The sequence below is a fragment of the Vanellus vanellus genome, assembly GCF_965231255.1.
Source record: "Vanellus vanellus genome assembly, chromosome: 4".
NCBI classification, from domain to species: domain Eukaryota; kingdom Metazoa; phylum Chordata; class Aves; order Charadriiformes; family Charadriidae; genus Vanellus; species Vanellus vanellus.
This window is the reverse complement of record NC_138909.1, coordinates 32,544,012-32,571,454: the sequence shown is the minus strand read 5'-3', so window position 1 is coordinate 32,571,454 and position 27,443 is coordinate 32,544,012. Positions and strand designations below refer to the sequence as shown.

The window sequence follows — 27,443 nt, the reverse complement described above, 5'->3', positions numbered from 1 at the left end:
CCACGAGTCCCGCTGTTCTTTGGGCAGCCTTTTTGATGATAGCTTTGGTCACCTTCGTGACTAAATCCAATGATCCTGTCTTCTTCTAGCAGCACACCAGGGGGTATACTTCAGCTTAGCTTCTTAGATATTTAAGAAAGATGTAGTGGTGTGGATTACGAAGCCTGACTACAAGCCTGCTGGGAAATATGCTTTTGGCCTCCTTCAGACTTCAGTTGCTCCTGTGGCACTCTACAATGACACTTTGAAAGCTTCAGGAACCTTTCTGGCATCAGTGTTGGGACCATCCATCCAGCATCCCCCCACTGGCTGACCCCCAGAAGATCAGATCTGTGCTTCAGCCCTCTCTTCACTCGGCCAGTTTTCAGGAGCTGTTGGGTCAAATAAGAAATACTTTCCAGCTGCAAAGAGGAGTCACGCCATAAAACATCTCCAACCTCCTGTCTGGGATATTACAGATGTTACAGGTGCTACTGAGAAGTTGTGGCTCTGCCCTTTAGCACTGGTGTTCTTTTCTGGCCGACACATCCAAGCGAGCAGACAGAATGTGTTTTCTGCCAGCTAAAGGACACCTGATTCTTCTGGAAGCAGTCAGTTTTGTGGTGATGTTGATTACCAGGGTGAGCTAGTGGCAAAAAAAAAACATCTTTTCCAACATATGGACTGCTATGAATCTTCAAGTAGCTTCCTATTTTTAAGTTGCTTCGGTGTTCTTCAGGAGTCCTCATAGCTGTCACATCTTCTCATTGTAATCATGAACATGAGTTTTCCTACCCCACTGGCAATGGGTTCCTCAAAGCTGTGGTTGTGCATTTCAGTCTTTACAAAAGAGTATGGCTCTTTTATAAATTGCCCTGGAACTTTCCAGGAGCAACTGTTGATCAGAAGGACCTCCCATGTAAAGACTTCAGCTTAAGGTTTGCATGGATCTTCCATCCTGTATGTCCTCTGTAAGTCTCATGAGATCTCATCCTGGACACATGGCCTTAAGTCTCAGTTAACCTGATGCTCTCCAAGATTTTACTCCAACCCAGGAGAAGCATGCTTTCGTGCAAAATCTGAAAAGGACACATTCTATATTCACCTTTAAAAGGATAACCCTATTAGAGAATTTAATTGAGTATTTACAATGTTGCAGGGAAAAATGTAGCAGAGAAATGCTGTTAATGATGTTTCAGTTGGGCTAAGAGCTGTGTAAAATAGTGCTAAATCTTCAGAATCTGCTACAGATCTCCTTGTCCAGAGCCACTTGATCATCCGGCATGTTAGGATGCCCTTAATGAATTTCCAAACAAGCAAAGCGACATTTTTGTTCTGATATGTTATTTCAGCTGATGTGAATTTCAGAACTAATATAAGATCAGTTCCCAACTGGATAGTTCAGTACAATACCCAGTATTGCCTACATCAAAGAGTGCTGTGGGGTTTACTTTCTTTTTTTTTTTCTGTTTTGCTGGAGGCAAGAAGACAGAAGAGTGATCACAGAACAAAAAGGTTATTTTCCGATAACTCCTTTTCAGCAGTCTCTTGTGGAGCAGGCATCCACAGTACTCCACCACGTTCTGTGGTGACCTTGGAGATAGACAGAATAATAGGACCATAGGGGGTGGGAGCAGGGATAAAAGCAGCCAGTAATGCACAGCCTGCCACTGTGGGGCAGAGCGATGACACCATTTTTTGAGTGCAAAGAGGGAGCCTGGGCTCTATGGCACTCCCTCAGCTTGCAGCTGAGGCACCCCACCTCAGAAGGATGAGTGGGTGCAGCTAATACTTCCTTGGGGATGAACAACCCCTTTTTGGCTCAGGTACAGTTTCCTAGAATCACTTAGCAGACTGGCAGCCGCATGAGGGGCAGCAGACAGGATCATGTTTTCCACCTCCCAGTTTGTTGTATTTGCAGAGAAGGGAAAGCAATGCCTGCCATGGCAAAAAAAAAAAAAAAAAAAAAAAAAAGAAAAACCACAACCAACCAAACAACAACCCCCAAAATCCACCGAGCAAAATGTCCATTGCTATTGATTTACTTTGTTGAATATCATGGGATATTTAGTTCCATAGCAGGGGAGCTCTACAAAACGAATCTGCAATCCTGGGGAAAAAAAAATATGGGTGTTTTTCATCCACTAGTACAATTCTGAAATGCAGTAAATACAAGTTGTGAGGTGTTAGAAGATCGGTGCAGTGTGCAAACTGTGGTCCTATTTAAAGTGCATCCTCTATTAGAGCAATGCTGTCTTGTGAAAAAATTACATTCCCATTAGAGGACAAAGCTGCTCTGTAATTAAGATAATGATTTTTTCTATAGCTGTCTTTTATCTTATTTTTCTAGCTAGTTTTTTTTTTCTTTTCAACTATTAAGTTTTTGAAATTAAACCTGTTGGGAAATCTTTTACAAGGTGCTAATAAGAAAAACTGAGCAACTGCTGGCTGCCAAAATGAGTCAGCTGAGAGTTGTTTTTGCTTAACTTAGCCCAGTGGGTACAGATAATAATCTAGCGAATAAGACTCCACATTTTAAAGGCTGTGGTCTCTGTTCTTAATGAAGTTGTGGTGCTGGAGACCTTTTCTGAACCAGCATCTTATCAGATGCAAACCATAAAGGCATCAAGCTAAGCGACATAGCTATGGCAGCATCACCTTTCATCTCTGCACAGCAGGTACTGTATGTTGGAGGAAAATCTGACATTGTAAGTACAGCTTCATACGGCTGCTCTTCCCACCTGCCCCTCGTAACCAAGAGGGAGCTGGGGAGTCATCTTGTATTTTCTGTCAAGGTCAGTAATGACCTGGAGCTCATGTTGTACGAGCACTACGAGACAGGGACCTCTCTCAGCGCCTCTCAAAAGCTTCATGCGTGCTTCTGTCTAAATTGCTTCTCTAAACCATGGTAGCCTAATTAAGAGCTCTTTGTACCTTATCATACTTGATGGCTCCTGAGGTGAGGTGGGGGCTTCACACCTCATTTGCTGTCCGTAGCGTTTCAACAGGGCGGGATGAGGAGGGGGGCAGTGCTGTACAGGTTAAGAAGTGCTGTCCTAAGTAATTACACGAGGAAAAATAGCTTTGCCGCTTGACTGCCATGTGCGGTATTGCGTGCTCCATAAAGATGATGGAACTTGCCTGCTACCCTGCTCTGACACGGCCATGTGCGCGTTTCTGGCGGTCTCTATGCCCACACTGAGATCTCATATTATACCAAAGTAACAAGCACTAGTGAGAGGAATATTCATCTCTCTTTGAACAGGATCTGCGCATGAGAAACTGTTGCCACATGTGCTCCTCGTGATCTAGTTCCACCCCTTTTGAGGTGCCGGCATTCCCCAAACCTGCTGGCACTCCACCGGGGTATTGCTGCGATATAGTGACATACAAGATAGAGTCAGATATAAGTCATGAATATAGTTGTGTCTAAGATGCAGTCATATAAGGGAAAATTCAACAGGGATTCTGTAATGGGCAGGGCTTGTCCTGGTGGATAGAGATGGACTGTGTGGACCTTTACCGCCACTGTTTATAATGTGGCAAGAAAGGTAATATTGCCCAAATCTATGGTCTATTTTTTGCTAAATCCTGAGATGCTGATGTTATTTAGCTGCTTTGGAAAACATTGCCTGAAATTCTCAGCTTGGGAGATAATGTACCGATGTTATAAACTGTGTGTCAGTATGAAAAGAAATTAAATTCATTACGTTTTAAGGCCTCATGACTAATAAGCTTTGTGCCGTTTTTACATGTCTCTATGGAGCACAACAAGCATCTGTCTCCAGTGCCACTTACCAGGTAACTCTGTTTTTTATCCGACTGTCATAAAAGCCCTCGTAAGTGATTTACTGAGAAAAAAGGCAGGGAGACTATAAAATCAGCCAGTTTGCTGTCCTTGGTGACTTACCCATGTTGTCACCAGTCCCTCTCCAGCTGAATGAGGTCAGTCAGCTTGATGACCCCATCCCCTCAACTAAGGCTTTAGTTGCAGAAAGCAGCTCCAACAAGGCACGGAAGGTCAAAATCTCCTTGATAGAGAATTAGGCACTAAATGCCCAGGAGGCCACGGGCCCTGGTTAGGGAGACATTTGTCATTGACTCTGCCAGCACCATGTCTCCTAAGTGCACCAACCTTCCCAGCCTGGGGACATCTCCCTGCAGCTAAGGGAGACTTTGCCGGGGTTAGTGCCTCAGGTCCCTGTCCCCCGCTGGGTTGTCCTTCCCTTGATGTAGGTGGCCCCTCTTAAATGTCCTTTCTCAGTTTCAGCCACCCAATTATCTCTACCAGCCTAATCCCCTCCCGTTGGCTACACTGCTGCCTGTCGGGTATTTACAGTCTCCCCTCATGTCCCATCTCTGCCTCTCTTTCCTAAACGTGTAATTGCTGGTCTCTGCCTCAGCTCATAAACCATTATCCTCTAATCTTTCTTGGCTTTGCGTGTGACCTATTTTGCCTCCTTTTTAATCTGCGATCTATAAAGCAGAAGTCAAGTAATATTATGAGGTAAATGGGAGTGTGTTGAATGCCCTTGTTTGCAGGCTGGAGAGAAATAGTGAAGGTCTAAAGCACTGCACACTCTGAAGTTGTGAATCGGAGCCCCCAAAACCAGATATTGCCTTTTCACAGGGGGTACATTTAAAGAAAAGGAAATGCATCTTTTGGTTTCCTCTCTGGTTTTTGAGCACCTTAGAAGTAACACTGTGGTGGTTCTTCCCCATAGCAAGGCAGACTGCAAGCAGTGGACAGCTGATGAAATGCAAACCTGAAAGTTTCTAGGCACGTACTTTAGGGAAAAGGCCCTGTTACAAGAGCTGGAAATGCTGCCAGTGCAAAAGATCAGCATGTGCAAGGAGCATGGAGGTTTCTCTATGTGTGTTTTCTGGACATAAGATTTCAAGCAACCCTGTGAAGTTAAATCTCTCCCTTGCAAGCAGAGAACTCCTTCCCCAGATTTCAAAATCTAAGCAGGTAAACAAGGCTGAAGCATCCCAGAAGCCACTGTAATGTGGCCATTATCTAGTAAAGTCTCCTTCCAGCCCCAGGTCCATACACAGGACCAGGAAGACAGGTAATCTGGAGTGCTGTGTCCAGTTCTGGGCTCCCCAGTTCAAGAAAGACAGGGAACTACTGAAGAGAGTCCAGCGGAGGGCTACGAAGATGATCAGGGGACTAGAGCATCTCTCTTCTGAGGAAAGGCTGAGAGACCTGGGTCTGCTTAGTCTGGAGAAGAGAAGACGGAGAGGGGATCTCATCAATGCTTATAAATATCTAAAGGGCAGGAGCAAGAGGATGGAGCCCAACTCTTCAGTGGTCCCCCATGACAGGACACGGGGCAACGGGCACAAACTGGAACACAGGAAATTCCATCTCAACACGAGGAAATATTTCTTTACTTTGAGGGTGGCAGAGCACTGGCACAGGCTGCCCAGAGAGGCTGTGGAGTCTCCCACTCTGGAGACATTCCAAACCCACCTGGATGCCATCCTGTCCAACCTGCTGTAGGTGAACCTGCTTTGGCAGGGGGGTTGGACTAGATGGTCTCCAAAGGTCCCTTCCAACCCCTACCGTTCTGTGATTCTGTAAAAGTGCCAAATGCAAAATAGGTTCATGTCCTCTGAAGAAAAATTACAAAAGAGAAACCTGAAAATATAGCGCATCCCAAAAATTATTTTAAAATTAAATGTGAATCTCTTTTCCTACTGAAACCCTCCATCAGCTGGTGAGTCTTCACATGGGATTTATTCTTTGCTTTATTTATTTAAGAAAAAGAAACAAAAAGCAAGCAGTAACTCATTCAGAGCTTCATTCTTAACTCTAAAGGGTTTCACTTGAAACCTGGTTAAACGCAAAGCTTGCGCTAAAAATAAGTTTAAAAAAATCTATAGTGTATCGTGTTAAATATTAATTTGCAAATATGTGCACAGTCTTACGAAGTTCATCAGGAACAGAAGTAAAACCTGACTTCTCTTGTAGAGGTGAACAAGAACCAACTGTTTTGTCAGTATTACTGCTCTAAATGAAAATGGGTGTAAGAAGAGAATTAGACGGTATAAGTGTCTTTTTGCCTGCAAAATCTTTCTGTGCTGGGCTGCCTGGCCTGGCTTTTCTCTCCGCCAACAGTGACATTAAACCAAAATACACCTCCCACCCCCTGTCATGTTAGTTGCTGCCTTGCTGTGCTGCCTTCTGTTTCCAGCCAGGGGACAATCTCTGCTGCCCTATTCTCCAGCTGGTTCCATTTGCTTTGATCCCATTCACCTGTAATTGGAATTACACAATAAAAAGACGCAGCCCATGATTACAGGCTCCTTGGGTGTCAGTTCATTCCCACAGTGTGGGCATGGCCCTGTACTCAACGTATGGCTGGTTGGGATCTCTCTGGCCGCAGCAGCTCATCTGAAGAGATGGGAATGGAGAGAAGGTAGGGGTCAGGAGGCAGCAGATTTGCTCTGACTTCTGAAAAGTAGTCAGTGCTGCTGCCAGCCCTCTGTAATCTTTCTAACTGATATAAAGAGCTTTTCTTGAGCAGGCAGTGTGGGTGAGCTTTGCTTTATTGCATCAATGACCTCCCAGTGCCAGAGGGTGATGAGTGGCTAGTGCAGGCTCTGGTCCAACAGCAGTACAGCTGAAGGCGGCCCTCTCCAACAGAGAGATGCTGTGTTGGGTATTTAATTCCAGTTTCTTGAAGAGATGGTTGGAAAGCAAAATTCTGTTTCAGAGGGGGGAAAAAGAAGAAGAAACCTTAGCTTTGGTGTCTGTTTTTTTCCAGAGGCTTTACAGCTCTCCTTAATGCAGGCAGGTTTCTTATATCTGATTTCCCTGCACCCTGCAGTAGCTTCCTAAACTAGAGATTTGCTTGCAGGGGCAAGTCTCTTATCACTGTCTCTGTCACGACTTCTCTACCTGATAATCCCCGTTTTAAGGGAGATCTGGCTTCCAGTCCTTGCTTTGAATTGGGGAAAAATAGGGTACAAGCCTAGTTTGCTTACATTCTGCATGTATATCTTTCTTTCTTAGAAATTTGGCCAAAATATCCAATATGATCTGGAGCCCAACCAAAAAAGCGAGGATTGGAAGGGAAAAAAAAATCTTCATAGTTTATAAATGAAATCGGAATTAGAAACTAGTCTAAACAAAACAAACAGAAAAACAAACCTCACTGGACTCCACTCGGCCCTAAATACCCATATAGCAATCTCCATGGAAAGCTCCCTCTAGCATCACTATCTCCACAGTCAATCACAGCCATATCTGAATGTTCCTGAAGTATTTTAATTTTTTTACCCAATTCTCAGAGATTGGGTATATCTTTCTTTTAAAAAGGTATTTACAGAACTCTGGCAAATCCAAACTATTCTATGATTCTATAAATCCACTTTCCCTCCATGCTGGCTAGAAAAATATTCAAGGAAAACTTTAGCCAGGTGCTTGGTGATTAGAAAAATCCTAATTAAAAGAGTTTTATATAGTTGATCATACTTACATGAATCTTAGAGCAGCACAAGTGCACTGCAAAAAGCCTCTGCTACTACTTTTTTGCCAAGCATGAAGGGAATGAATCTGAGATTACCTTAGGTTCTTTGCTGTTACGCCCAGCTGCAGGCAGTGTCCATGAGATGTACCTTGGTCTCTCTCTTCAGTGAAGTGCTTGCTGGGAGAGAAGTATCTCCTGGAACTCGTCTCCAGATGTTTGTAAGACCTGACTCAAATCAGGTGAAAAAAAATGTAGTTAGGGATAGCAGGGTATGCAAGGTCTGAATGGTGCAGAGTTTCAGGGGAGGGTTGGTGCCAGGTGGGGCTGGAAAGGGCCGGGAAATGTTATGGCTTTGCTCTTCCATCACCACCAGTGTCACTCTAATCCCTCTAGAGCTGGAGAGGGGCCGCAGTACTGCCCACCTGCCTGAGGGCCATGTCCTTTCCAGCTCCCCTGCAGCCCATCACCTTGGGGATTCCCCTCTGGGCCGAGCCTGCCCAGAGCTCGGTCCTGCTGGTAACCCCTGGGGCTGTGCCCGTGCCTGGGAAATGCCTATGACCCGCAAGAACGAGGCTGTGCTGCAGCACAAGCCTTCAAAAGCTGTCATTGATGTAGAGGCTGAGCAATAGAGTCAGCCAACTGCTTGCTCGGGAAGTCATGGCTAATACACTTTCACGTCTTTGGCCTTTCCCACCTGTCATGTAGCCTGCCAAACTGCTCTTTTTCCTTGGCTTCTCTTTTATTTTTCCCCTTCTCTTAGGAAAACAAATAAATACACCCAGTGCGAAAGGGAACAGAGAGAGTAGGGACCGTGTTCAGCCACTGCTCACCTGAGGTCTGATCTTGCCAGGCCTACTTCGCTGTCTCCACCTGTAAAAGCAGAGTGATAATACTTGCTGTTAATGAAAATACTTTTAAGATTAGGTACTTTTAGAAAATTAACATAGCATGTTCCTGAAATTTGTCTGAAGTTATGACAACTTGCTTATAGAAATTCTCTTGTGGGAGAGAAGAGACAAATATTTTGAAAGGCTTACAAGTTAATGGGATGATAAATGCCAGGATCTTATTTTTCAGACTGTTCTGTTTTACCTTTTCTCCATTCCCTACCTGGGGGCTGCATTACAGCTCTGTTCCCAGCAGTTGCAGGCAGTTGCCAGTTGCAGGGGGAGAACTCCTGTGGCATTATTTATGGCAGCTCTCAGTGAGAGGACAGTGATTTACTGTGCATCATCTTCTGCAGCTGTGAATTTGCAGCACGGTGACGGGGCCATTTGGTGGAATCCTAATTTTCAGTCTGACACAGAGGTAGAGAAAGGTGAACTGGCTGGGTAAAAAATAAGTACCTGTTAATGTACTCCTTTGTCCTCCCACAAATAAACTTTTACTTTCTGAAACTGGGAAATTAGTGTTGGGAATATCCTGCCATTCACACTCCCATCTCTCCTGCCAGACAGCTTTTCAAGAGAAGTTGGGGTAGTCTGGATTCTTCCTCGAAACTTGGGAGACGACTTTTTTTTTTTTTTATATGGCTCTGTTTCTCTTATGCCTTTCCTCCAAAACTCTACTTTTGACTGCAGCAGTTCTTGATAAGGAGACTCTCTGATGGGAGTGGGTTGTCACCAAATCTGCCCCATTCTCTGAGCTGAGCAATATGCAGCGGGACAGCCACAGGAGCCTTTGTCCGGCTCTCGGATCTGCCTCTGCTGATCGATAGAAGGAGCTTTCTTCTCTGGGCTATCAAGAAGAAGCTGCAGAATATGCCCGCGTGCCCTTGATCTTGAAAAAGATATGCACAGATCGTCTGAGCAGACTCACTGGCTTATCCAAATTGAATCTCGGTGCCAAGTCGCTTGGTTTTGACCTATGCTATAAAACTGTTAAATTCCTTACAAAGCCGTTGCCATTCCGCAGAGGGGAGTCGATAGACTAGCACCTGGGAGCGCCTTGTATTTTATTTCTGGGTTATTTCTTTCAGCCACAGTTTATTAGGCACAAAGCACAGGAAAACGATGGGGTACATTTTGTAATGTTACACGGCAAACCCTGGCACTGCGTTCTGTCGGTAGCAGCGAAGCACACCAGTCTGCTGTGGCAGAGCACGAGCAAGCCCAGCCCGGTGGCCCCTGTGGGAAGCTGCTCTGTGGGTTGTGTCTACTGGAGAGGGAGGAGGGAAGGGTTCACTCATTTGCTCCCAAGTTTCCTCTTCGGAGATTTGGATGGTAGAAATTGCATCATTGCAAGTGGGATTAATCATTTTATAAAAGAAGTGACAGTAGGTACAACAATGGAGGGTAAGTGTGCCCATTATCTGCTCTGGCTGACTAGGAAAGATTTTTGCTTCAAGGCATCTCCTGTAATTGCAGATTTGGTTGGTCAAACTGTAAAACACTTTCAGGATACCAATGATGTGTGCTGTCATTGCTATGCAAGCTTGTGTTTCGTGTGTCTCCTATTCCCCTGAGCTCAATGGAATATAGTCTTCACGTCAGTTATCAGTAGATTGGAGGGGGGGGGGGGGATCACACCTCTAAAAACATAGGAAACCCCCAAACATTGAGAAACAATTAGGGGCTCTAAGACTGAAAAACTAAATGCTGAAATTGTCTTGCTTACATTTAAGAACAGAATGTAAGAGATTTACTTGGTTTAGCCACGTGGACTTTGATAATCAAGATGTACAGTGAAAGAAGGCAGAATTCCTCAGGAAAATCTAAATTTTGTCACAATGCTTTGAAATCATTCTGGAGTTTATAAAAAAATCAGGTTGTACTATTGCTCTGTCAGAAAGCTGATTTTATTTTTTTCTAAGCATTCAATTTAAAAATTAAGCTTGAGATGACTCCTTGAAACTTTTCCTGTTTACATTGTTCCTGGCTCACACTTCTGTATGTTTGCTGTTGAACGTAATCATTGGACACTCCAATATGAAATATTAGAAATATAGGGCATAAGAGGGATATGTTCTTGCAGGTGGCAAGAATATACTCCTACTCTACTTCCTCTTACTCTCTTACTTTTCTTACTCTATGGGAAAGTCTCAGTTCTGACCTGGGTGGATGAGTCGCAAAGAAAAGCGGTTATTTCCTCCTGCTTCTGCCTGAGCTGAAGTGTCTGGCAGAAGACTTAGGTATGCTGGTGGCTTTGCTGTATGTATGTTTTGCACAGAACAGATATCCCTCAAGTTTGTTTGAATAATAAGGGCCTAGATTTTTAGGGGGGGAGGAGGTCTGAGGTGAACTGCAAAGCTTCAGATCCTCCTGCCAATCCCTTCTGCTTCCTCCAGCAGTGAAAGTAGCAGTAGGTCTGGGCTGTGCTGCCTTGTTCCAAAGCACTAAAACCCAGATGCAAAAAAAAAAAAAGAAAAAAAAGAAAAATACTATTACACAAATTAACAGGTTCAGCCCTTGCTTATCGCAATGCAGAAGGGATCAGAGGACCTGATTAGACAAAGTTTGGGAGACAATAGAGGCAAACTAGCTGGCCGCAGCTCTTGAAAAACTGCAGGATTACCAGGGAGATGCCTTTATTAAGAGAATAAACACCCGATCCTCTCGCAGGTTGTTATCTGGATTGAGTGGCACTCAGTTCTTATCAAGGCCCTTCCCCATAATACGGAAATCTCCTGAAGTGTGACCCCCTTGAGTAAACACCGCGCTGCTTAAAGCCCCGATTCCTATCATGCAAAGTAACTGCAGCCCCTCAGGACACGCCTGCAGTGGAAGGAGGGCAATAAACCATCAATTATTAATTCCTGTAGCCTCCAGTAGCTAGCAGGGTTTCTGTGCCAGGTTTCTTCACCTCTCTGCATCACTGGTAGCCCTGCGGGGGCACTGAAAGATGGTCTGTCTTCAAAATCTGTCAGTAAGGTCCCCTGTCAGCGGCGAACCTACGTACACAGGGTGGGCAGCCGGGCACACCGGTGTGTTATTGAAGGTAATTGCTACGTCTGGTGAAGAGGGACCAGACCAATTCCTACCTTATCTCCCCATACATGAGAGCAATGCAGTTACGAAAGGCATCCGTAACGCGTGGGTTCGGGCTGCGCGCAGATTGAGCGTAGCACAGCGGTCAGGCGGCTTCTTCGCTTGCAAAGTTGCACTACTTTTATCTTTCAGCGTTTCCTTCTACACCCAGGGGAGGTTAAAAGATCGCGAATGCTCGTCAAGGTAGAGAAATTTATGATCTCGTGTGTCTTTGAGGAAGGCTAACCTGCTGCACCTTGGCAGGGAAAGTAAGGCGAGCTAGCCCCAGACCAGCCGAGGTGCCCCAGGCAATATTTCCAGGGCCACGCAGCTCGGGCAGATCTATTTGTAACTTGGGCCAAGCTTGTGTCAAAAGTCTGGTTTGACACGTGTTCAGCCTGAACAGTAGCGTTTCTCAAACTGCAAAATTTAGTGTAAGAAATCTTTGTGGTTTTTTTTTTTTTTCTTTAAAGATGGTCAAATTCACTCTTCTGTGCCTCCTGTAAATTTGGCAGGGACTCTTGTAATTTCCTAGGCAGAACTCTGGCAGTTCCTTAGGCTTCCCCAGATACACACAGAGCAGTATAGTGGCTATTTGAAGAGTATTCGTTAGTGTGGTTTGAGAAAGGCTTCAAAGAAAGAATTTATTTGGGAGCTGTCTCTAGAAATGGTTCTTCTATGAAATGTTTTTGCCTGGGAGAACAAATCAAAGTAATGAATTAAATTTTGAAGCACTAATATATCATGTGGGATACCTTAAATGTTTTCACTTTCAGTGTCCAAAAGATTGTTGGGAGAGGGCTCGCCTCAGTATAACATTAATCTATAAGGTTGGTTGGTGCAGTGTTCGTGTTCAGAAGTACTGCTTTCAAGCCCAAATATGTTTAAAACCCTGGGTGGGAATGGATTTGGGAAGCTTTCACTACTGTAACCGAGTACCTAGGAGATAAAAGCCTTTGAGACATTTTTAAATGTCAAATTTCAGACACAAAGCGTGTATTACTGTGATTTGATCTTCAGACTATGTATTTATCTGTCTAGCTTCTCCTAGTCTATCAACAACTCTGCTCACCTTGGAGATAGCTTTAAACTATTGATTTGGGTTCTTTATAGTCCAAATGATAATATTTAAATCAAGCTATGTAAACCATTCATTTAAACATTATCTAAAAGAAAATTCTGAAGGTTTTGGTTTTCATTTTTAAGGGCTTAAAAAAAGCACTGGACAAACAGTTTAAAAAAAAACCTGAGAGAATCATCAGCTATATATTTTGTCATCTTTGCTGATGTAGATAGCAAATAAATGTCAGATATGCAGGTGCCACCCGGATCTTTTACTTCAAAAATGAGCTATTCTAGACTGTCAGTTATCAGGACTTAATGCCACTGGTTTGTCTTCTGTTTCTCAATGTGGATGTAGGTAGTTTGTATAAAATGAGTCTTTTCACTGCCTGAAGCATGACTCCAAGCAAAGATGATCATTTCCAGATTCTTACACTAAAATGAAAGATCTTTCCCTTCACCCAATAACCCAAATATCACCGTGTGCTTAAGGATGTTGCTGACATTTTCAAAGACCACCTAAGGTGTTCCCTTTCTGACTGCAGATATGCTCTGGGTCTCTGTGGGACTGTCTTTTTCTTTTTCAGCTCTCTTGTGTCTTTTTTGGCTATCTTTCATTCTGCCTGCTATCAATTCATTGGAACCCAACTTTGATATTAGCCAAGACCATATTGTCAGAGCTGTAATGAGCACTTGACTTTTAAAGGTAGCATAAACATACACAACATATAAAAATTAAAGTTCGCTAGTCACCGCAACTCTTAAGATTAATCACGTTAATAATTTGATTTCTCATGTAATTGCTTCTTACCTGAAGCTGAGGCTTGCATCTTCATTCAGTGCTAGCTCAGGTTCAGCGAGCTCCTTGTTTATTTATCCTTCTCATAGGACATCAGCAGGTGGTCAAAACACATTAGTTAAAGTAATTCCTTATTTTTTAAAAAAAATATTTTTTCCTTAAAGGACAAATGTTTTAATGTTTCATTTTGGTGTTTTCTTAAATTAAACACCAAAAGTTTTCCTTATTGCTCTGTGCTCAAAAGAAATCTGAGACTGAACTAGGCTAAATAGCAATTGACCCAAATAAGTGTCTGTTTGCATCTCGCTCTTGGAAAAAAAACAATAACGAAGTCAAACTACAGTACTTTTTTCAAGTGTTTGCTTTCTCCTGCTAAGCAGGAGAGCAGTTCTGTGCATGGCTTGTTAATCACAGGGCTTCTTAGGCAGGGGGCAATTGACAAATGACGCTGGAGGAAGTGTTTGGTCAGGTGAGATTTTGGGGGAGAAGATGTCCAAGAAGTATGCGGTGACTGAAAGGGCGCTTCCCAAGCTTTCCGTCTCTTGGCTAATCCAGGTGTCCTGTACTGATGCAGAAAAATGCTGCTTTTGTCAGAACCTAACCAAGAAAGGTTGGGTTCCCCAGTGTGCTCCACATTGGTCTCTGCTGTCTGTAAGTTAACGGTGAAACTTCCACTGTCTTTGGAGATTGAGCCTTCCTGGGTTTGTGTGAAACCATCAGTTATTCCGGTTCTGAAAAGAGCTACTGATCTGCATACATGTAGCTTGGGACCTGCAAGTCAAGTCCTCAAGTTGTATGTGTTTAATCATACTGTCTCCTCGTATAGTCAAAATGTCCTTTATGACTGCCTTCAGTGTTGCACGAGCGTTATTGTGGGGGACGGTTTGAAGGAAGTGTAATTTTAGGAAAAAGTGCTATCTTTGCATTCTGTGGCAATCACATGCAACATCGCAGCTGATCTTTGGATCTCAGAGCTGATGTTGGAAGCATGGCAGATAGCGAGAGAGCCTTTCCTGGTGCAAACCGAGGAGAGGAGGCGCAGAGTGGTGCCGGTTGCGGGGAGCGTATCCAAGTCTGCTTTGTTCTTCTGCACATTCCATGAGCTGTCCCTGCCTTCATGTGCATGGACTTGCTTTTGGGTTATGGTAATGAAAGCAAGAGGAAAATTAGGCCCCAGGCCTTCATGTGACCATGAAGTACTGAATTTTCATGAAGCCTAGTAACTGTAATTTTTCAAGTCATTTGCTAAAAGAGGACTGGAATATGGGTAGTGCACAGGAACCAATATACCTCGAAAGTACATTTCTTTGTTTTAATAAGGTTGGTGGCGTACTGTGACTCAGCATAATGAATTATTTGGCGTTTACCATAACAGCACTGAGCTTAATGAACTCATGATATTTATGTGACTGTAGATGTTCTCTTGTCATTTGGGATTTATAAATAGGTACTAATACTTTTATCGCTGCTTTCTCCTGAGCAGGAAAGGTCTGTGTGGTGAAAAGCCAGTTAAGCTCACCTCAACTTTTTCTATATTAAAAATAAGCAGAAGATCTTGGATAACTTGATTATTGTCTTTATGTAGGTTTCTGAATTGTTACTGTTCAGCAAAACTATGCAGCTTGAATAAAACTATTATAGAGCCGTCCTTATAAAATTCCACCACAGTTGTATAATAAATATAGTTAATATCTCATTTCTTATTACTGCAGATGCCATTTCATTTACGTTTAGTCTTCTGTATTTGAAAGTGTCCATGTCAGTTTAACAGATTTAAGTTCAAAGTCCACTAATTTGAACAAAGCGATACTAATTTATCCAAGTCATGAATGCTGCATCTTCTGGAGCTAATAGCTTATGGCTGAGCAAAACAGAAGGTCAGCTGCTTTCTCTTTTTTAATATTGTTTGATATGCAGATCCTTAATGCTGAACGGCAAGTCTGGCTTATTACTGCGTCTTCTATTGTATCTGGAAGGTGAGATGCTTATCCTTGTTTCCGCACACTGACTTCCTAGCGACAGCAGCGTGACGCCGAGCACTGCCAAAGGGCAGATCGGAAGGCAACCGCCTGCCCGCCCTCGTGAGGCACAAGTTAGTTGGGTTTAAATCTGCTTGGAGTCCCTGCCAAAAAAACAGACTTCTCATCTGGACCCAAGGGCGCTCTTTTGCTAGGTTAAGTGGTAGGAACGGGTGGAGAGGGAGTGCGCCTTCGTCTAATCTGGCAGCCCAAGCTGCGTTTGGCTGGTGTGAAAAATTTCCTCTTGTGGAGCCTGTGATTGGCAGCTCATTAAAATGCTGGCTTAAAAAAAAAAAAAAAACACACACAGAAACCCAGAAAATAGTCCCTTCAAAACCGGTCTTTTTATTTACAGATATCAAGACCTGTAGTCAGAGGAAGGACTGGAATAGCAATGATCTTTCTGCCTCCAAGTGCTTTGCTCATCTGGCAGGCTCTCCTGCCATCACTCGGGAGTGGGCACTGGCACGGCTCCCCCCTTTCTTTCACCTTGGGACAGCTAATTCTGCCTTACACCTTCCCATACCTGCTTCATCTCTGGGCTGTGTTTTTCAATGATCTGGTGCCCCTTTTAATTCTAGGCTTTGGTCTAGGGAGGGCTAACAGGGTAGTGCAGCTGGTGCCGGGCAAGCGGCCATTTCTGGATGAACACCTTTCCACCAGCTCTATAAACACTTCTAAGTTTTATTTCTGACCGTTCCTTATCTCTTTACTCTGTGCATTTGGGCAAGACAAAATGACACAGGAATATTCCCCTCCTGTAGGTGAATACAGATAAATCCTTCACTCTCGTCAGCAGCTGTAGTAGGATGCAAACGTGATTTGATGGGCAGCTAGGGAATGCCAATATTTGTTGGCACTGGGGATAGCATCAAAGTGAAGGCTTTGAGCATCAACGTGCATCTACTGCAAGGCCCCAAGGATAAGGTCAAAATAATGAAAACTCATCAAGCCTCAGCGGGACAATGAGGCCCTGCTGGCAGGGGAGGAGGTGGAAAGGGCACCCGAGAGCCTCCTATGTGCCTGTCTCCATCCTTATTCCCTGTTTCCCTCCCCATAAGTGGGCCTGTCTCTTCCCCAGGCAGGAGGCAGCAAGTCAGGCCAGGCAGCGGTCATCCCTCTTTGGGACCAAAGCCCTGAGCCAGCCTTGCAGGTGGCACCTGTGAAAGCTGCTCTGCTGCCGAGAGGTGGGACTGCCTTGCCAAAATCTAAAGCCCATTCAGGGAGATGCAATAGGAGTTGGCATCACTCCAGTTATTGCCGTGAATAAGAAAGATTTAGGCAGTTGCTTCACTGGGGAAAAAAAAAAAAAAATTTTGCTTGTGGGTTCCTACCTGTCTGTTTTGATAACTGAAGGATGGTCACAAAGCAGCTTAGTTTTGTATCTTGTTTGATGAGAGGGGAACTGAATTCTATGAAGACTTGGCACCAGATTTTTGTCAGAAAAGCTCCGGCATTGAGCTTTTGTCTGAGGAGTTTGACTCCTGGCTAGCCACTGGAGAAGTTACTTGAGCTCTTTTAAGCACCTGGCCCTGTCTGCAGGTGCCGAGTGCTCCCAAATGTGACCCGTGCGAGCTACCCAGGACCTCCCCGGGTGCCAGTGCAAGGGCTGGGGCCTTGGTTCCGGCCTCCAAGGCACAGCCCACTGATGTACACAAATAGCTTTTTTTCAAAAATTTTTATTTAGTTTTTCTCCCCCTTTTTGATAGTGGGCACTTGTTGCACGGCTACGTGCACCTTCTCTCTGCAGCAGCCTGATCCTGGAGTCTAGAGTCAGAGTAGCACCTCCTCTCCTCTTCCTTGTCAGTGCAGATGGTGAAGTTATCCCTCTGGATAACACGTTCCTGGTGCAGGAGGCCAATATTCGGTAACTTTGGACATCTCAGACCGTGCATTGGCATTTCTGATCTCATTGTAAATGGCCTGTTGTGTCTCTTGCTTGCTACTGCTGATAACTCAGAAAGAATAAAATGGGATCAAAAAAAGCGATGTCACAGATGTCTCAATTTTGGGGCATTTGTGACACCCTGCTATCATAATAAGTTGGGGGGGGAGGGTATCTTTGGGTATTTTGCAAGAGTAACTACATTTCACTGCCAGCAGCAAAGTATGTAGTTACCGAGTTGAATCCAGCCCTATTCCTATAGATTCAGTAGGATTTGTTCACATCACTGTCAGATTTGGAAACCACAGGCAGTTTAGTTTTCTGTCTTTATATCCACTAGACATCGCTTGGCACTGTAAATTTGGGGTGAAATCAGTTAAAGTGCATGCAGACATTTTCTTTGTGCAGTTTAGTAACTTTATATCATTGCCATGAAAAATGTTACCGTAACAGTTTGCCTGCTAGAGAAAAATATATTAAGACCTGCGCTCTATCCATAACCAAGTTTTAAAGGTCATGTTTTTCAAGACAAATCAGATTATTTCAATATATAGGCTTCTTTTGCAAGCTTTTTAAGGCTGGCATTTCAAAACAGCAGCAATTCATGCACCCTATTCACTAGTTTCCACCACTCTTACTACTGGCTTATGTGTTGCAATACTACTCCGTGGCAATAGAGCAGGCTCAAAGGAGCGAAGACTGTCGAGGAAAAGTTCAGTCGTAAAAATCTGGGACTTGTGAGAAGAGGCACTTGCTGGGATGATAGCCGTTAGTGCATCATTATCATTCAGAGCATTTAGTTAATGCATTATTACTTTAGTCATTTATTAAATTTGAAAATCAAATATCAAACTGATTGTAGCGTCTGCCACCCAACAGGTATGATTAGATTGTGTAAGGGCACCCAGCAGGAGCTGCAGGGAAAGCCCGTATTTTTATGGAAAGAGTGCCATCGTGTGGGAAGCTCCGGTGGCACACAAGTATAGCCGTGCCTACGTGCCGCGCACGCTTGCACGAAACCTGCCTCCCTCGTGTTGTTTTTCATGGAATTTCAATAAAAGTACGATTTTCATTTCTGAAAATGAGCCACAAAAATAGGAAGCTTCATAACTGGTAACAGGCTTGTAGCGTTAAATCTTTTTAATATGTTAACTACTCTTTTGGTTCCACAAATGGGTGAATTCGGAAACAAAGTGTTTACTAAGTCTAATTGATAGAAGCGGGATCTCCCTTTTTCTCCTGTATGAAGTTAGTATAGCTAGATATTCATGCTCTTATAATTTCTCTTGATATGTATTTTATCTCTCAACATATGTTTTCAGCTGCAGTTTTACAAGGCTTCATTGTAAGCCTTCCATTTCTCAAGCTTTTCCATGTAATGATACAATTACTATCCCTGGCTTCTGCTTCTTTTTTATGTTTTCCTTTAAATAATTGAACTTATATGTTACATCCATAAAGAAAATTGCCAATAATTAGCACTGGTACAATTAGGAATAAATCTGTGTTAAGGAACAAGCTAAAGTTCAGTGTCTTTGTGCAAATGCCTATTGTTGAAAAGATGTCTTGTGTAATCAGGAATTATACTGACAAGTGAAGAATCATTTAATTAATGAGAACAGAGCAATCATTTGGATGGTTCGTTCTATTACTGACTGAATAAAAGAGAGAAAATAGCCCTACTCAAGGATTAGAGCTGCTGCTGGAAGAAATAAGCCCCGCAATGTTGTTCTGTTACTGCCTTGTGTACATAGTATAGTAATTCCTAAATATAAAAACACATATGCCAAATGTTTGCATTGGGCATCAAAAACTAATCATAGAATCATAGAATGGTTTAGGCTGGAAGGGACCTTGAAGATCATCGAGTTCCAACCCCCCTGCCATGGGCAGGGACACCTCCCACTAGACCAGGTTGCTCTAAGCCCCATCCAGCCTGGCCTTGAACACTTCCAGGGATGGGGCATCCACAGCTTCTCTGGGCAGCCTGTTCCAGTGCCTCACCACCCTCATAGTGAAAAATGTCTTCCTAATACCTAATCTAAATCTACTTTCTTCCAGATTGAAGCCATTCCCCCTTGTCCTATCACTACATGCCCTTGTAAAAAGTCCCTTCCCATCATTCCTGTAGGCCCCCGTTAAGTACTGGAAGGCTGCAATAAGGTCTCCCTGGAGCCTTCTCTTCTCCAGGCTGAACAACCCCAAGTCTCTAAGCCCGTCTTCATAGGAGAGGTGCTCCAGCCCTCTGATCGTCTTTGTAGCCCTCCTCTGGACCCACTCCAACAGGTCCATGTCTTTCCTGTGTTGGGGGCTCCAGAGCTGGATGCAGTAAATCTTCTATTACTGCATAAGAACTTATACCAAAAGGGTTCTGGTTTTGCTGACTATCTGCTGCTCCTGCTAACCTGACAGACTTGGGCCAAAATACTCGCATAAGTTCTAATGCAGGATCCTAGTGCAGCAAGAACCAGAATTAGGGTGAGTTATGTCTGTAAGCACTGTATGCCATCATAGAGAGTAGTATGTGGACTGTGTTTGCAGTCACAGAGGCATCATGATGGTGGGAAAGGACCTCCAGAGGTCTTCAGCCCAGCCCTCTGCTCGAAAGCAGGTCCAGTTAGGTCAGGTTGCTCTGGGCCTTAGAGTGTCACCGAGGATGGAGATACTGCGAATTTTTTGTTCTAGTGTTTGACCTCTCCCATTTTCCTTTTATCTAATCAGAATCGCTCATGTTCTGGTTTGTCCCAGTTGCACTTCTTCCTGTCACTGGGTCTGGCTCCAGCTTCTCTACGTGCTCCCAATAGGCAGCTGTAGGCAGCAATGACAGCAATCCTGCATGTGGTCCTCATGCCTCCAAAGTTCCTCTAAGTGAGGATATCTCATAGCAGCTATTCTGTCTCTTGCAACAGAATGGAAAGTCGTCCCATACTTGACTTATCTCTGACCCCTCAGGAAGCTTTGGGATGGGGCTTCCCTAAGGCGGCATTGGGTTGGGACAATTCAAAATATAGCCCAGGCAACTCTGACCTTGTTCGCTCTTCTTTGCTAGACCTTCAGCAATGTACTGTCAGCAGGCATTGCCCAGAATTGGTCCCACTTCTTATAAACACAAAGCTATGCAAACAAGGTGATTCTGGCACCTCCAAAGGCATGTGTATCACCTGCAATTGGTTTCTGAAGAGCGCTGTTCCCTTGGTACAGTGCAGAGGTGGACAAGCAGTTCCCTTCTGAACAGGGCAGGATCTCAGCCACGGGGCATACTACCAGATAGGAAGCAGAAACTCACTCCAGAGCTGCTCTGGGGTTTAAACCACTGATGGCTGTGTGAAGTCTCCCATTCCTGGTAGGATCACAACATAAGTATAGGGTCGTTTGGATGTGCCATAGAAAATTTAGTGGCTTCATTAACATGACTACCTGTTCAAGTAGCATTAGAGATCATAGAATTGTCTAGGTTGGAAGGGACCTTTAAGATCATTGAGTCCAACCATTAACCTAACACTGCCAAAATCACCACTAAGCCGTGTCTGTAAGCATCGGGTCTGCATGTCTTTTAAATACCTGCGGGGATGATAATTCAGCCACTTCCCTGGGGAGCCTGCTCCAATGTTTGATAACCTTTTCAGTGAAGAAATTCTTCCTCATATCCATCCTAATCCTCCCCTGGTGCAACTTGAGGCTGTTTCCTTTTGTCCTATCGCTTGTTTCTCAGGAGACAAGACTGACCCCCAACTCTCTACAACCTCCTTTCAGATAATTGTAGAGTGATAAGGTCTCCCCTGAGCCTCCTTTTCTCCAGACTAAACAACCCCAGTTCCCTCAGCTGTATAGAGCAGTTGCCCTATGCTTCTGAGGTGCGTTCACACTCCCTTTTATAATCCTGTATTTTTCTGAGGTTGAGATAGACCACTGCATGGAGCTGTTACGGTAGCCCTGAGTCAGTGGGACAGCTTTTCTTCCCCCTTCAATGCAGCATAGTCTCTGGTAGCAACATCCCAGGCCTCTGCAGGTTTGTATGCACTTGGATTTTTTGCATGCTGTGTCAAATGATTGCACAAGTAATTGTTTGCCTTCCAACACTGAAATGAAAAACAAATTTATTACATGAAGGAAAACATTCCCCCTGTTTTATTCTTTTTAAGTGTAATCGTTGAATTTTTTATTTTGGTTAACCAGATGCACCCCGCTGCTACTCTAGTCATTTCTGGATGTTTTTTTTTTTTTAAAAAAAAAAAAAAAAACTCTCCTCAGTAATAAATTAACTAAATATGAAAATCTTCTTCCAAACAAAATTCTCATTTCTCAAACTGTTCATCCCATAGGAAGTCTAGCTAAATACATTGGCCTTGCAAGCTGCCCAGTAAATCTTTGGTGGTGGGCTGGGTACATAGGTGCAAGGACAAGTGAATTCTGCAGCAAAGAACCTTCCTATGGAAATCACTTACCAGCAGGTCACACGCTCCCATTGAGCAAGGTGAGGTTTTTACTGACTGCAACTAATATGGTTCTGTTCTCTTTCCAAAGCAGCAAGTAGGTAACCTGATAAAGATCAGTTTAAAATAAGGTAATGTGTATCCTGTGCTACGTCTGATCTGTATTTACCCTTTTTTTTTTTTTATTGAAATGTCTCTTCTCCAGTGATTAAAATGCAAAATATATATTGTCAAACACCTAATGTGCCACAAAAGTCAATTGACATAGTCTGTAAGGAAAGCCAGTTAAGAAAATATGGTATATTAAGTACAGCATTTTCATTAAGGGTCTTAAAAGAAGGAAAGAGAGACTTGCATGTGCTTTGCTGTATCTAGGGCAGAGCATAGATATATCCATGCACTCAGTCTTACAGGTAACCCTGTATTCTGGCTTTCTTTTCTAGCTAAATCAGTCTGCCTGGATTCATCAGCTGCTTGGCTTTCCAAGACACGTGGGAAGGTTGCAAGTAGTCGGATTATATCCTCATGCTCTGAGGTGCCACCTCCACTGCCCCACTGTAACCCCTGACTCTGTGCTTTCTCCTCAAGGATTTTGGAGCTGCAGCAGAATGGCGACATGGACATACTGAAGCATAAGTGGTGGCCAAAGAACGGTCAATGTGATCTTTACTCATCTGTGGATACCAAACAGAAAGGAGGTGCCCTGGACATAAAAAGTTTTGCAGGTGTTTTCTGCATCCTCGCTGCTGGGATTGTCCTATCCTGTTTCATTGCAATGTTGGAAACGTGGTGGAATAAAAGGAAAGGCTCACGGGTTCCATCAAAAGAGGTATTAGACCCTCCATTTCTCCTGGGGAATTTTCATGCACCCTAAAGATTGCTGCCTTGACTTTATAGCATGAGAGAGGGTGGGGGATCAAATTCAGAAAAATTTCCTTAGCTTCCATATTTTTTTAAGGTAAATGTTGTTTCTCCAAAAATCTCTTTAGCTATTCTTTCTAGAAAAGATTAAATGAAAAAAAAAAAAAAGCATATTGATGATGTATAAATATGCAACTATTCTGAGTAAAACACAACCATTACTTGTAGAATAGTACATTATTAATACATCAATATTTAGTTCATTATTCCCACTGGTGAGAGCTAATTCTCACTAGTAAGTTCAAAAGTTTCTTGGCGGCGGCGTCTTGAAAAATATATCCCCTAAGCTCAGTGGCTGAGTCTTTCAAAATAGATTTGCAAAGTTTAGCCCTTTAATCAGCAGTTAGCTTCTTAAATAAGCGTGTTCCCATTTTCAGAAATGTTAACCTCTTGAGGCTTCCATGAATGTTCTTGTTGTTTAATGTGAAGTCCAAGAGTACATTAGACTTTTCAGATTTAGGTCAGGCTTCTGAAATCTACTACAGACTTGTTTCAGAAAATCTTGGACGGAGACCACGGGGAGATTTGTGATTTTACACCAGAGATGAGTTTGCTTCTACACATGCATGTGTAATGCTTTTCTTTCCGTGGCAATCTGCCTGTCCCTTCATCAGCCATCTGAGCCTTACGTGGTCCTACAACAAATTTCTCACCTTTGTAATTAAGTCTTTAGCTCTACAAAATACTAGAAAAACATTAGGGATAAAAATAGTTATTAAAATGTACTTGGCAGCAATGCCCAAAACCGAACCTAAATATGAGCTTTAACACACCACTATCAATTAGAGCTTTTCTATCTGTATAGCTTAGACACATCTGTGTAGCTTGTGGGGTATTGCTGTTAATTTGTGTGCAGTGGTCTCACCTTCTCTGCAGTTTCTCCATTGTGTTTGTTTCTGCTAATCTAATGCTGTGTAATCAGGCAGGATTAATTACGCTACCTAATTAGTCAGCATTGGCACTGATGTTAGAATACGTTTAATCTTTTCTTGCCTGTTTTAATTCCCAAGCTTTTTTTTTTTGTTCAAGATCTGGACCAGACCATTATTAAAAGAAAACAAAGAATCTCTAGTCTTTAAATTGGGTTTCTCAGGAACTGAAACCATATAGTTTCAACTGGTAAATTATTTTAAAAACCTAAAATTTACTTGATTGTTGTTTACTCAAACCTTCAGAACTTCATACCTCATATTTATCTGGTGCAAAACATAAAAAAAAAAAAACATGGATTTTTTATATAACTACAAAATTTCATATTTCAATTTTCAAATAAAGAGAAATTCCAGTGTATACTTTCCACAAATGGTATAATTTGGCCTCCTTGATCTTTGTTACATGGTCATTAGCTTAGCATTTAAAATTGCATCTCAACACTAAATTGAAAAGCTTGGCTCAAAATTGAGTTTAATGCGGACATATGTGCTGAATGTCCCCACTATCTTGGATGGGGGGGTCATTCAGCAAAGAAATACATCTTAACTAACTTTCTTAAAATTCATTTTAGCTTCCATGAAATCCATTGGCTCTTCCAGGCCACTAGTCCAGAATCGGGGGTCAGATTGGGCCAGTTTGTGGTCAGCAAGCCAACCCTTTTTCCTGGTGGCTGCCATCTTGTGCTCCAGAATGCAAGCATTTATACTGAAAAAAAATTGTCTTATGGTTGTGAAGATAACATTTCAGTCACGTACGAGAAGTAACCCATTCAATGATGTCTGCCTGAGTCTGCAGACAGCCTTAAACGGTAGCTCTGAGAGAAGTATGAACTGCCCCAGTAATCTCAATGGGAAGTTGACTCTGAAGCCTGATGATAATTTAAATGTGAAAACTGCTGAATATTTCACTACTGATCACACAAGAGAGAAGAGGAAAGATCATATTATGGAGATATGCACAATCTTACTGTGAGTGGGTCTCATTTTGGTGTATCAATTGGGTGGAGATGGGGTTGTGGGCTAAGCATGGGAGAATATCACCGCTTATATATTTTCACTGGTCTGACCCTAGCCCCAAATGCATCTCTGCAAGAGAAGAAAGAGGAATATTTTGAGTAACATAGAGGCTCGGAAGTGACGAAATTCCAATCTTTTCTCAATTGGTATTTTCAATTACAAAGTGTTTGTATGTGTGTTTTTTCAAAATTAAAAACAAACAAACAAAAATATTTAGGACTGTCCCTCAGAGACATAGTCATGATTTGCACACGCTAATGGAGCCTCTGTATATTTCTTTAGCTTCCAATGTGGCCCCAGTTCTCCTGCATCCATATGCATCTCCAAAGTTTTTAGAAGAGAGCGTTTGGTGAATGCGTTTGGTTTTGGTGTCACCTGTGTGGTTGTTATGTGCATCCATGTCTATGTCCACATGTGAATAAACTATAGATAGAAAGCCAAGTCCAAGAAATGAGCGCTGCATTTTTTCCCTCCCGTGATGAGCTCAAACCAAAGCCTCTGTGGTCAGCGATCGTCCAGTCCCTGGAAGATCCCTGATGCCCCATTCCCTGTCCCTTTCCCCCAGTTTGTCTCCCTGTCCCTGCCCTCGGAGGGTAAAATCCCGGAGGGGAGCTGGCGTCTTAGCTTCCTTCCAGTCAGGCTCTGTGTTCGGCGTGGTACCAGTGCAAATATTCGGTGATCCGTTTTGCTAAGTAGATGAACTCCTGCAGTTTGTTTTAGGTGTGGACTTTTTCAGAGTGCTTGACTTCATTCCTAGACAAAGGAGGGATCTCAAGCCCAGTCGCTATACTAGGAGTTTTGCCATTGATTCAGGGAGCTCTGGATCAAGCCAGTCATTGAATTGCAGTAATCAAGGCTGGAAGTCATCAGTGCACATCTATCGGCTGCCTAATTATCCTCTGTGAGGTCCTAGAGTGTGAGATATTTCTAGTGGCCTGGAAGAGCCAGTAGATTTCACAAAGATTAAGGTAAATTTTAAGGTTAGTTGAAATCGATTTTTGTTCTGAATGAGCTGCGCTACCTAGACTGAGGGAATACCCCTGTGCGTGTATACTTAATGTTGCTTTGAATTAAGCTTTGCAGTTCAGTAGAAATATCTATGTACAATACTGGTGATTTATTGTGTCACCCAGGACTTTCTCCTCTTTTTTTTTTAACTTTCATGCATTTAAATTCTCGATTATAACAAACCAAACCGTTTAACTCTCTCTGGGAGGAGAGATTTAAGAAGGAAAAGGGACAGAGGTAAGAGAAGGGATGATATACTCTAATAAATACCCCAGGCCGCCTTCTCTTCTTCTCACCCACAAGAGGGTAATTCCATCAGAATCAATGGAATTGCTTCTTGGTAGGTAAGGGGAGGATGAATCCCTCTTTTGACATTGTAATTTAAAATTGCCTGGTGTACTCCTTTCTGTGTGATGTAAGTGAGTCACCAGTGCTTGGATTTTTGTCTGGAAGTGCAGCTTTTTTATGCCGGAATTTATATTATAAAGGCAAAAAGCAACCTGAGATGTTTTTAGCCCTTCCTTGAGCCCTGAGAGGATGACAAAGATGGCAACCTGATCCCTCAGAGCTGCCCATGTTGACGTTCAAATTTAATCCTCGTTGCAGAGGTGAAGAACTGGCATCATCCCAGGCGTTTGAGATTATTCTTTGCTTTCATGGCACAAAGTTTACTGCTGTTCAGCTGTTGCTAGTCCAACCCACCTAACTCCGAGCCTGGCTTTTCCTGACAAAAATCAACCAGGAGCTCTTGGAGATTTGTTGTTTGGATTCAGGGTTTGAGGGTAGCTGTGGTGTAAGGGTCTGCCTCTGTTTGGTTTACCCACCCAGCTTCAGGCTGGGGAGGTGTTTGCTAGTGACATTCAGAGATGCCGTCAGCCAACAGCCACCTGTAGTTAATTGTGCGTTGTGCTTCCCTAGCAGTTCTGATCGCATTGTGAAGCTTCAACCCAGCACAAATGGCAATGGTGAGCGGTGTCTCTTGTTTTTCTCATTCCCCAGGATGACAAGGAGATCGACCTGGAGCACCTCCACAGGCGCGTGAACAGCCTCTGTACAGACGACGACAGTCCTCATAAACAGTTCTCCACGTCGTCGATTGACTTGACCCCGCTGGACATTGACACTTTACCCACACGTCAGGCACTGGAGCAAATCAGTGACTTCAGAAACACTCACATCACCACAACCACCTTCATACCAGAACAGATCCAGACTCTGAGCCGCACGCTGTCTGCTAAAGCCGCTTCGGGTTTCTCCTTCGGCAGTGTGCCCGACCACCGAACTGGCCCTTTCAGACACAGGGCACCCAACGGTGGCTTTTTCAGAAGCCCCATCAAAACAATGTCATCTATCCCTTACCAACCAACTCCTACTCTGGGGCTGAATATCGGTAGTGACCCAGACCGAGGCACCTCCATCTGAGCATCAGACCAAGTTTCTTCACTGTTCCTTTTTTAGGACTCCCTTTGCAAGGAGCAGCTGTAATATTGTGGGACTAACATGGATGTAACCTTTTTTCTTTTCCTTATTTTTTTTGGTTTTGAGGTGTGGTTTTTTTTAATTTGTTTGGGAGTTATTTTCTGTTTGGGTTTTTTCCTTTTTTTTTTTTTTTAATTTTATTTAAGAATCAGGATTATTAGTAACAACTCTTCCTCCTTCTCTTCTCTGCTTTCTCAGTCTGGTCTCCTCTGTCTCCCCTTATTCTCTTTACTACTTGAATCACTTATTCTCGGTTTATCACCATGTTAGGTTTCAGTTACTTCAGGCTTTTCATATACTTTAAATAAAGGAAATGCGCAGCAATTCATGCATAGAAAAACCCTGAGGATTACTTTACAGAAGGGCATTTGCTCCTCCTCCCACACCGCCTTTTTTTTACTATAATTGCAATAACTTAAGTCCTTTTCATGTATTCTGCTGCATCCAGTCAGTGCTCCACTGCTGTG

At 43.3% G+C, this 27,443-nt stretch overlaps 1 protein-coding gene across 2 annotated transcripts in view; it reads left to right on the top strand.

Annotated features, from left to right (window-relative positions):
- GRID2 (glutamate ionotropic receptor delta type subunit 2) overlaps positions 1 to 26,919 on the top strand; it is a gene marked incomplete at both ends in the record, with an annotated part of 746,220 nt that extends 719,301 nt beyond the window's left edge. For both annotated transcript variants that reach the window (XM_082482247.1, XM_082482246.1), the window contains 2 exons: positions 22,208 to 22,448; positions 26,497 to 26,919. In XM_082482247.1, coding sequence (XP_082338373.1) covers positions 22,208 to 22,448; positions 26,497 to 26,919 — 664 coding nt within the window. The remainder of the gene's footprint in view (positions 1 to 22,207; positions 22,449 to 26,496) is intronic.
- Positions 26,920 to 27,443: the final 524 nt, after the last annotated feature.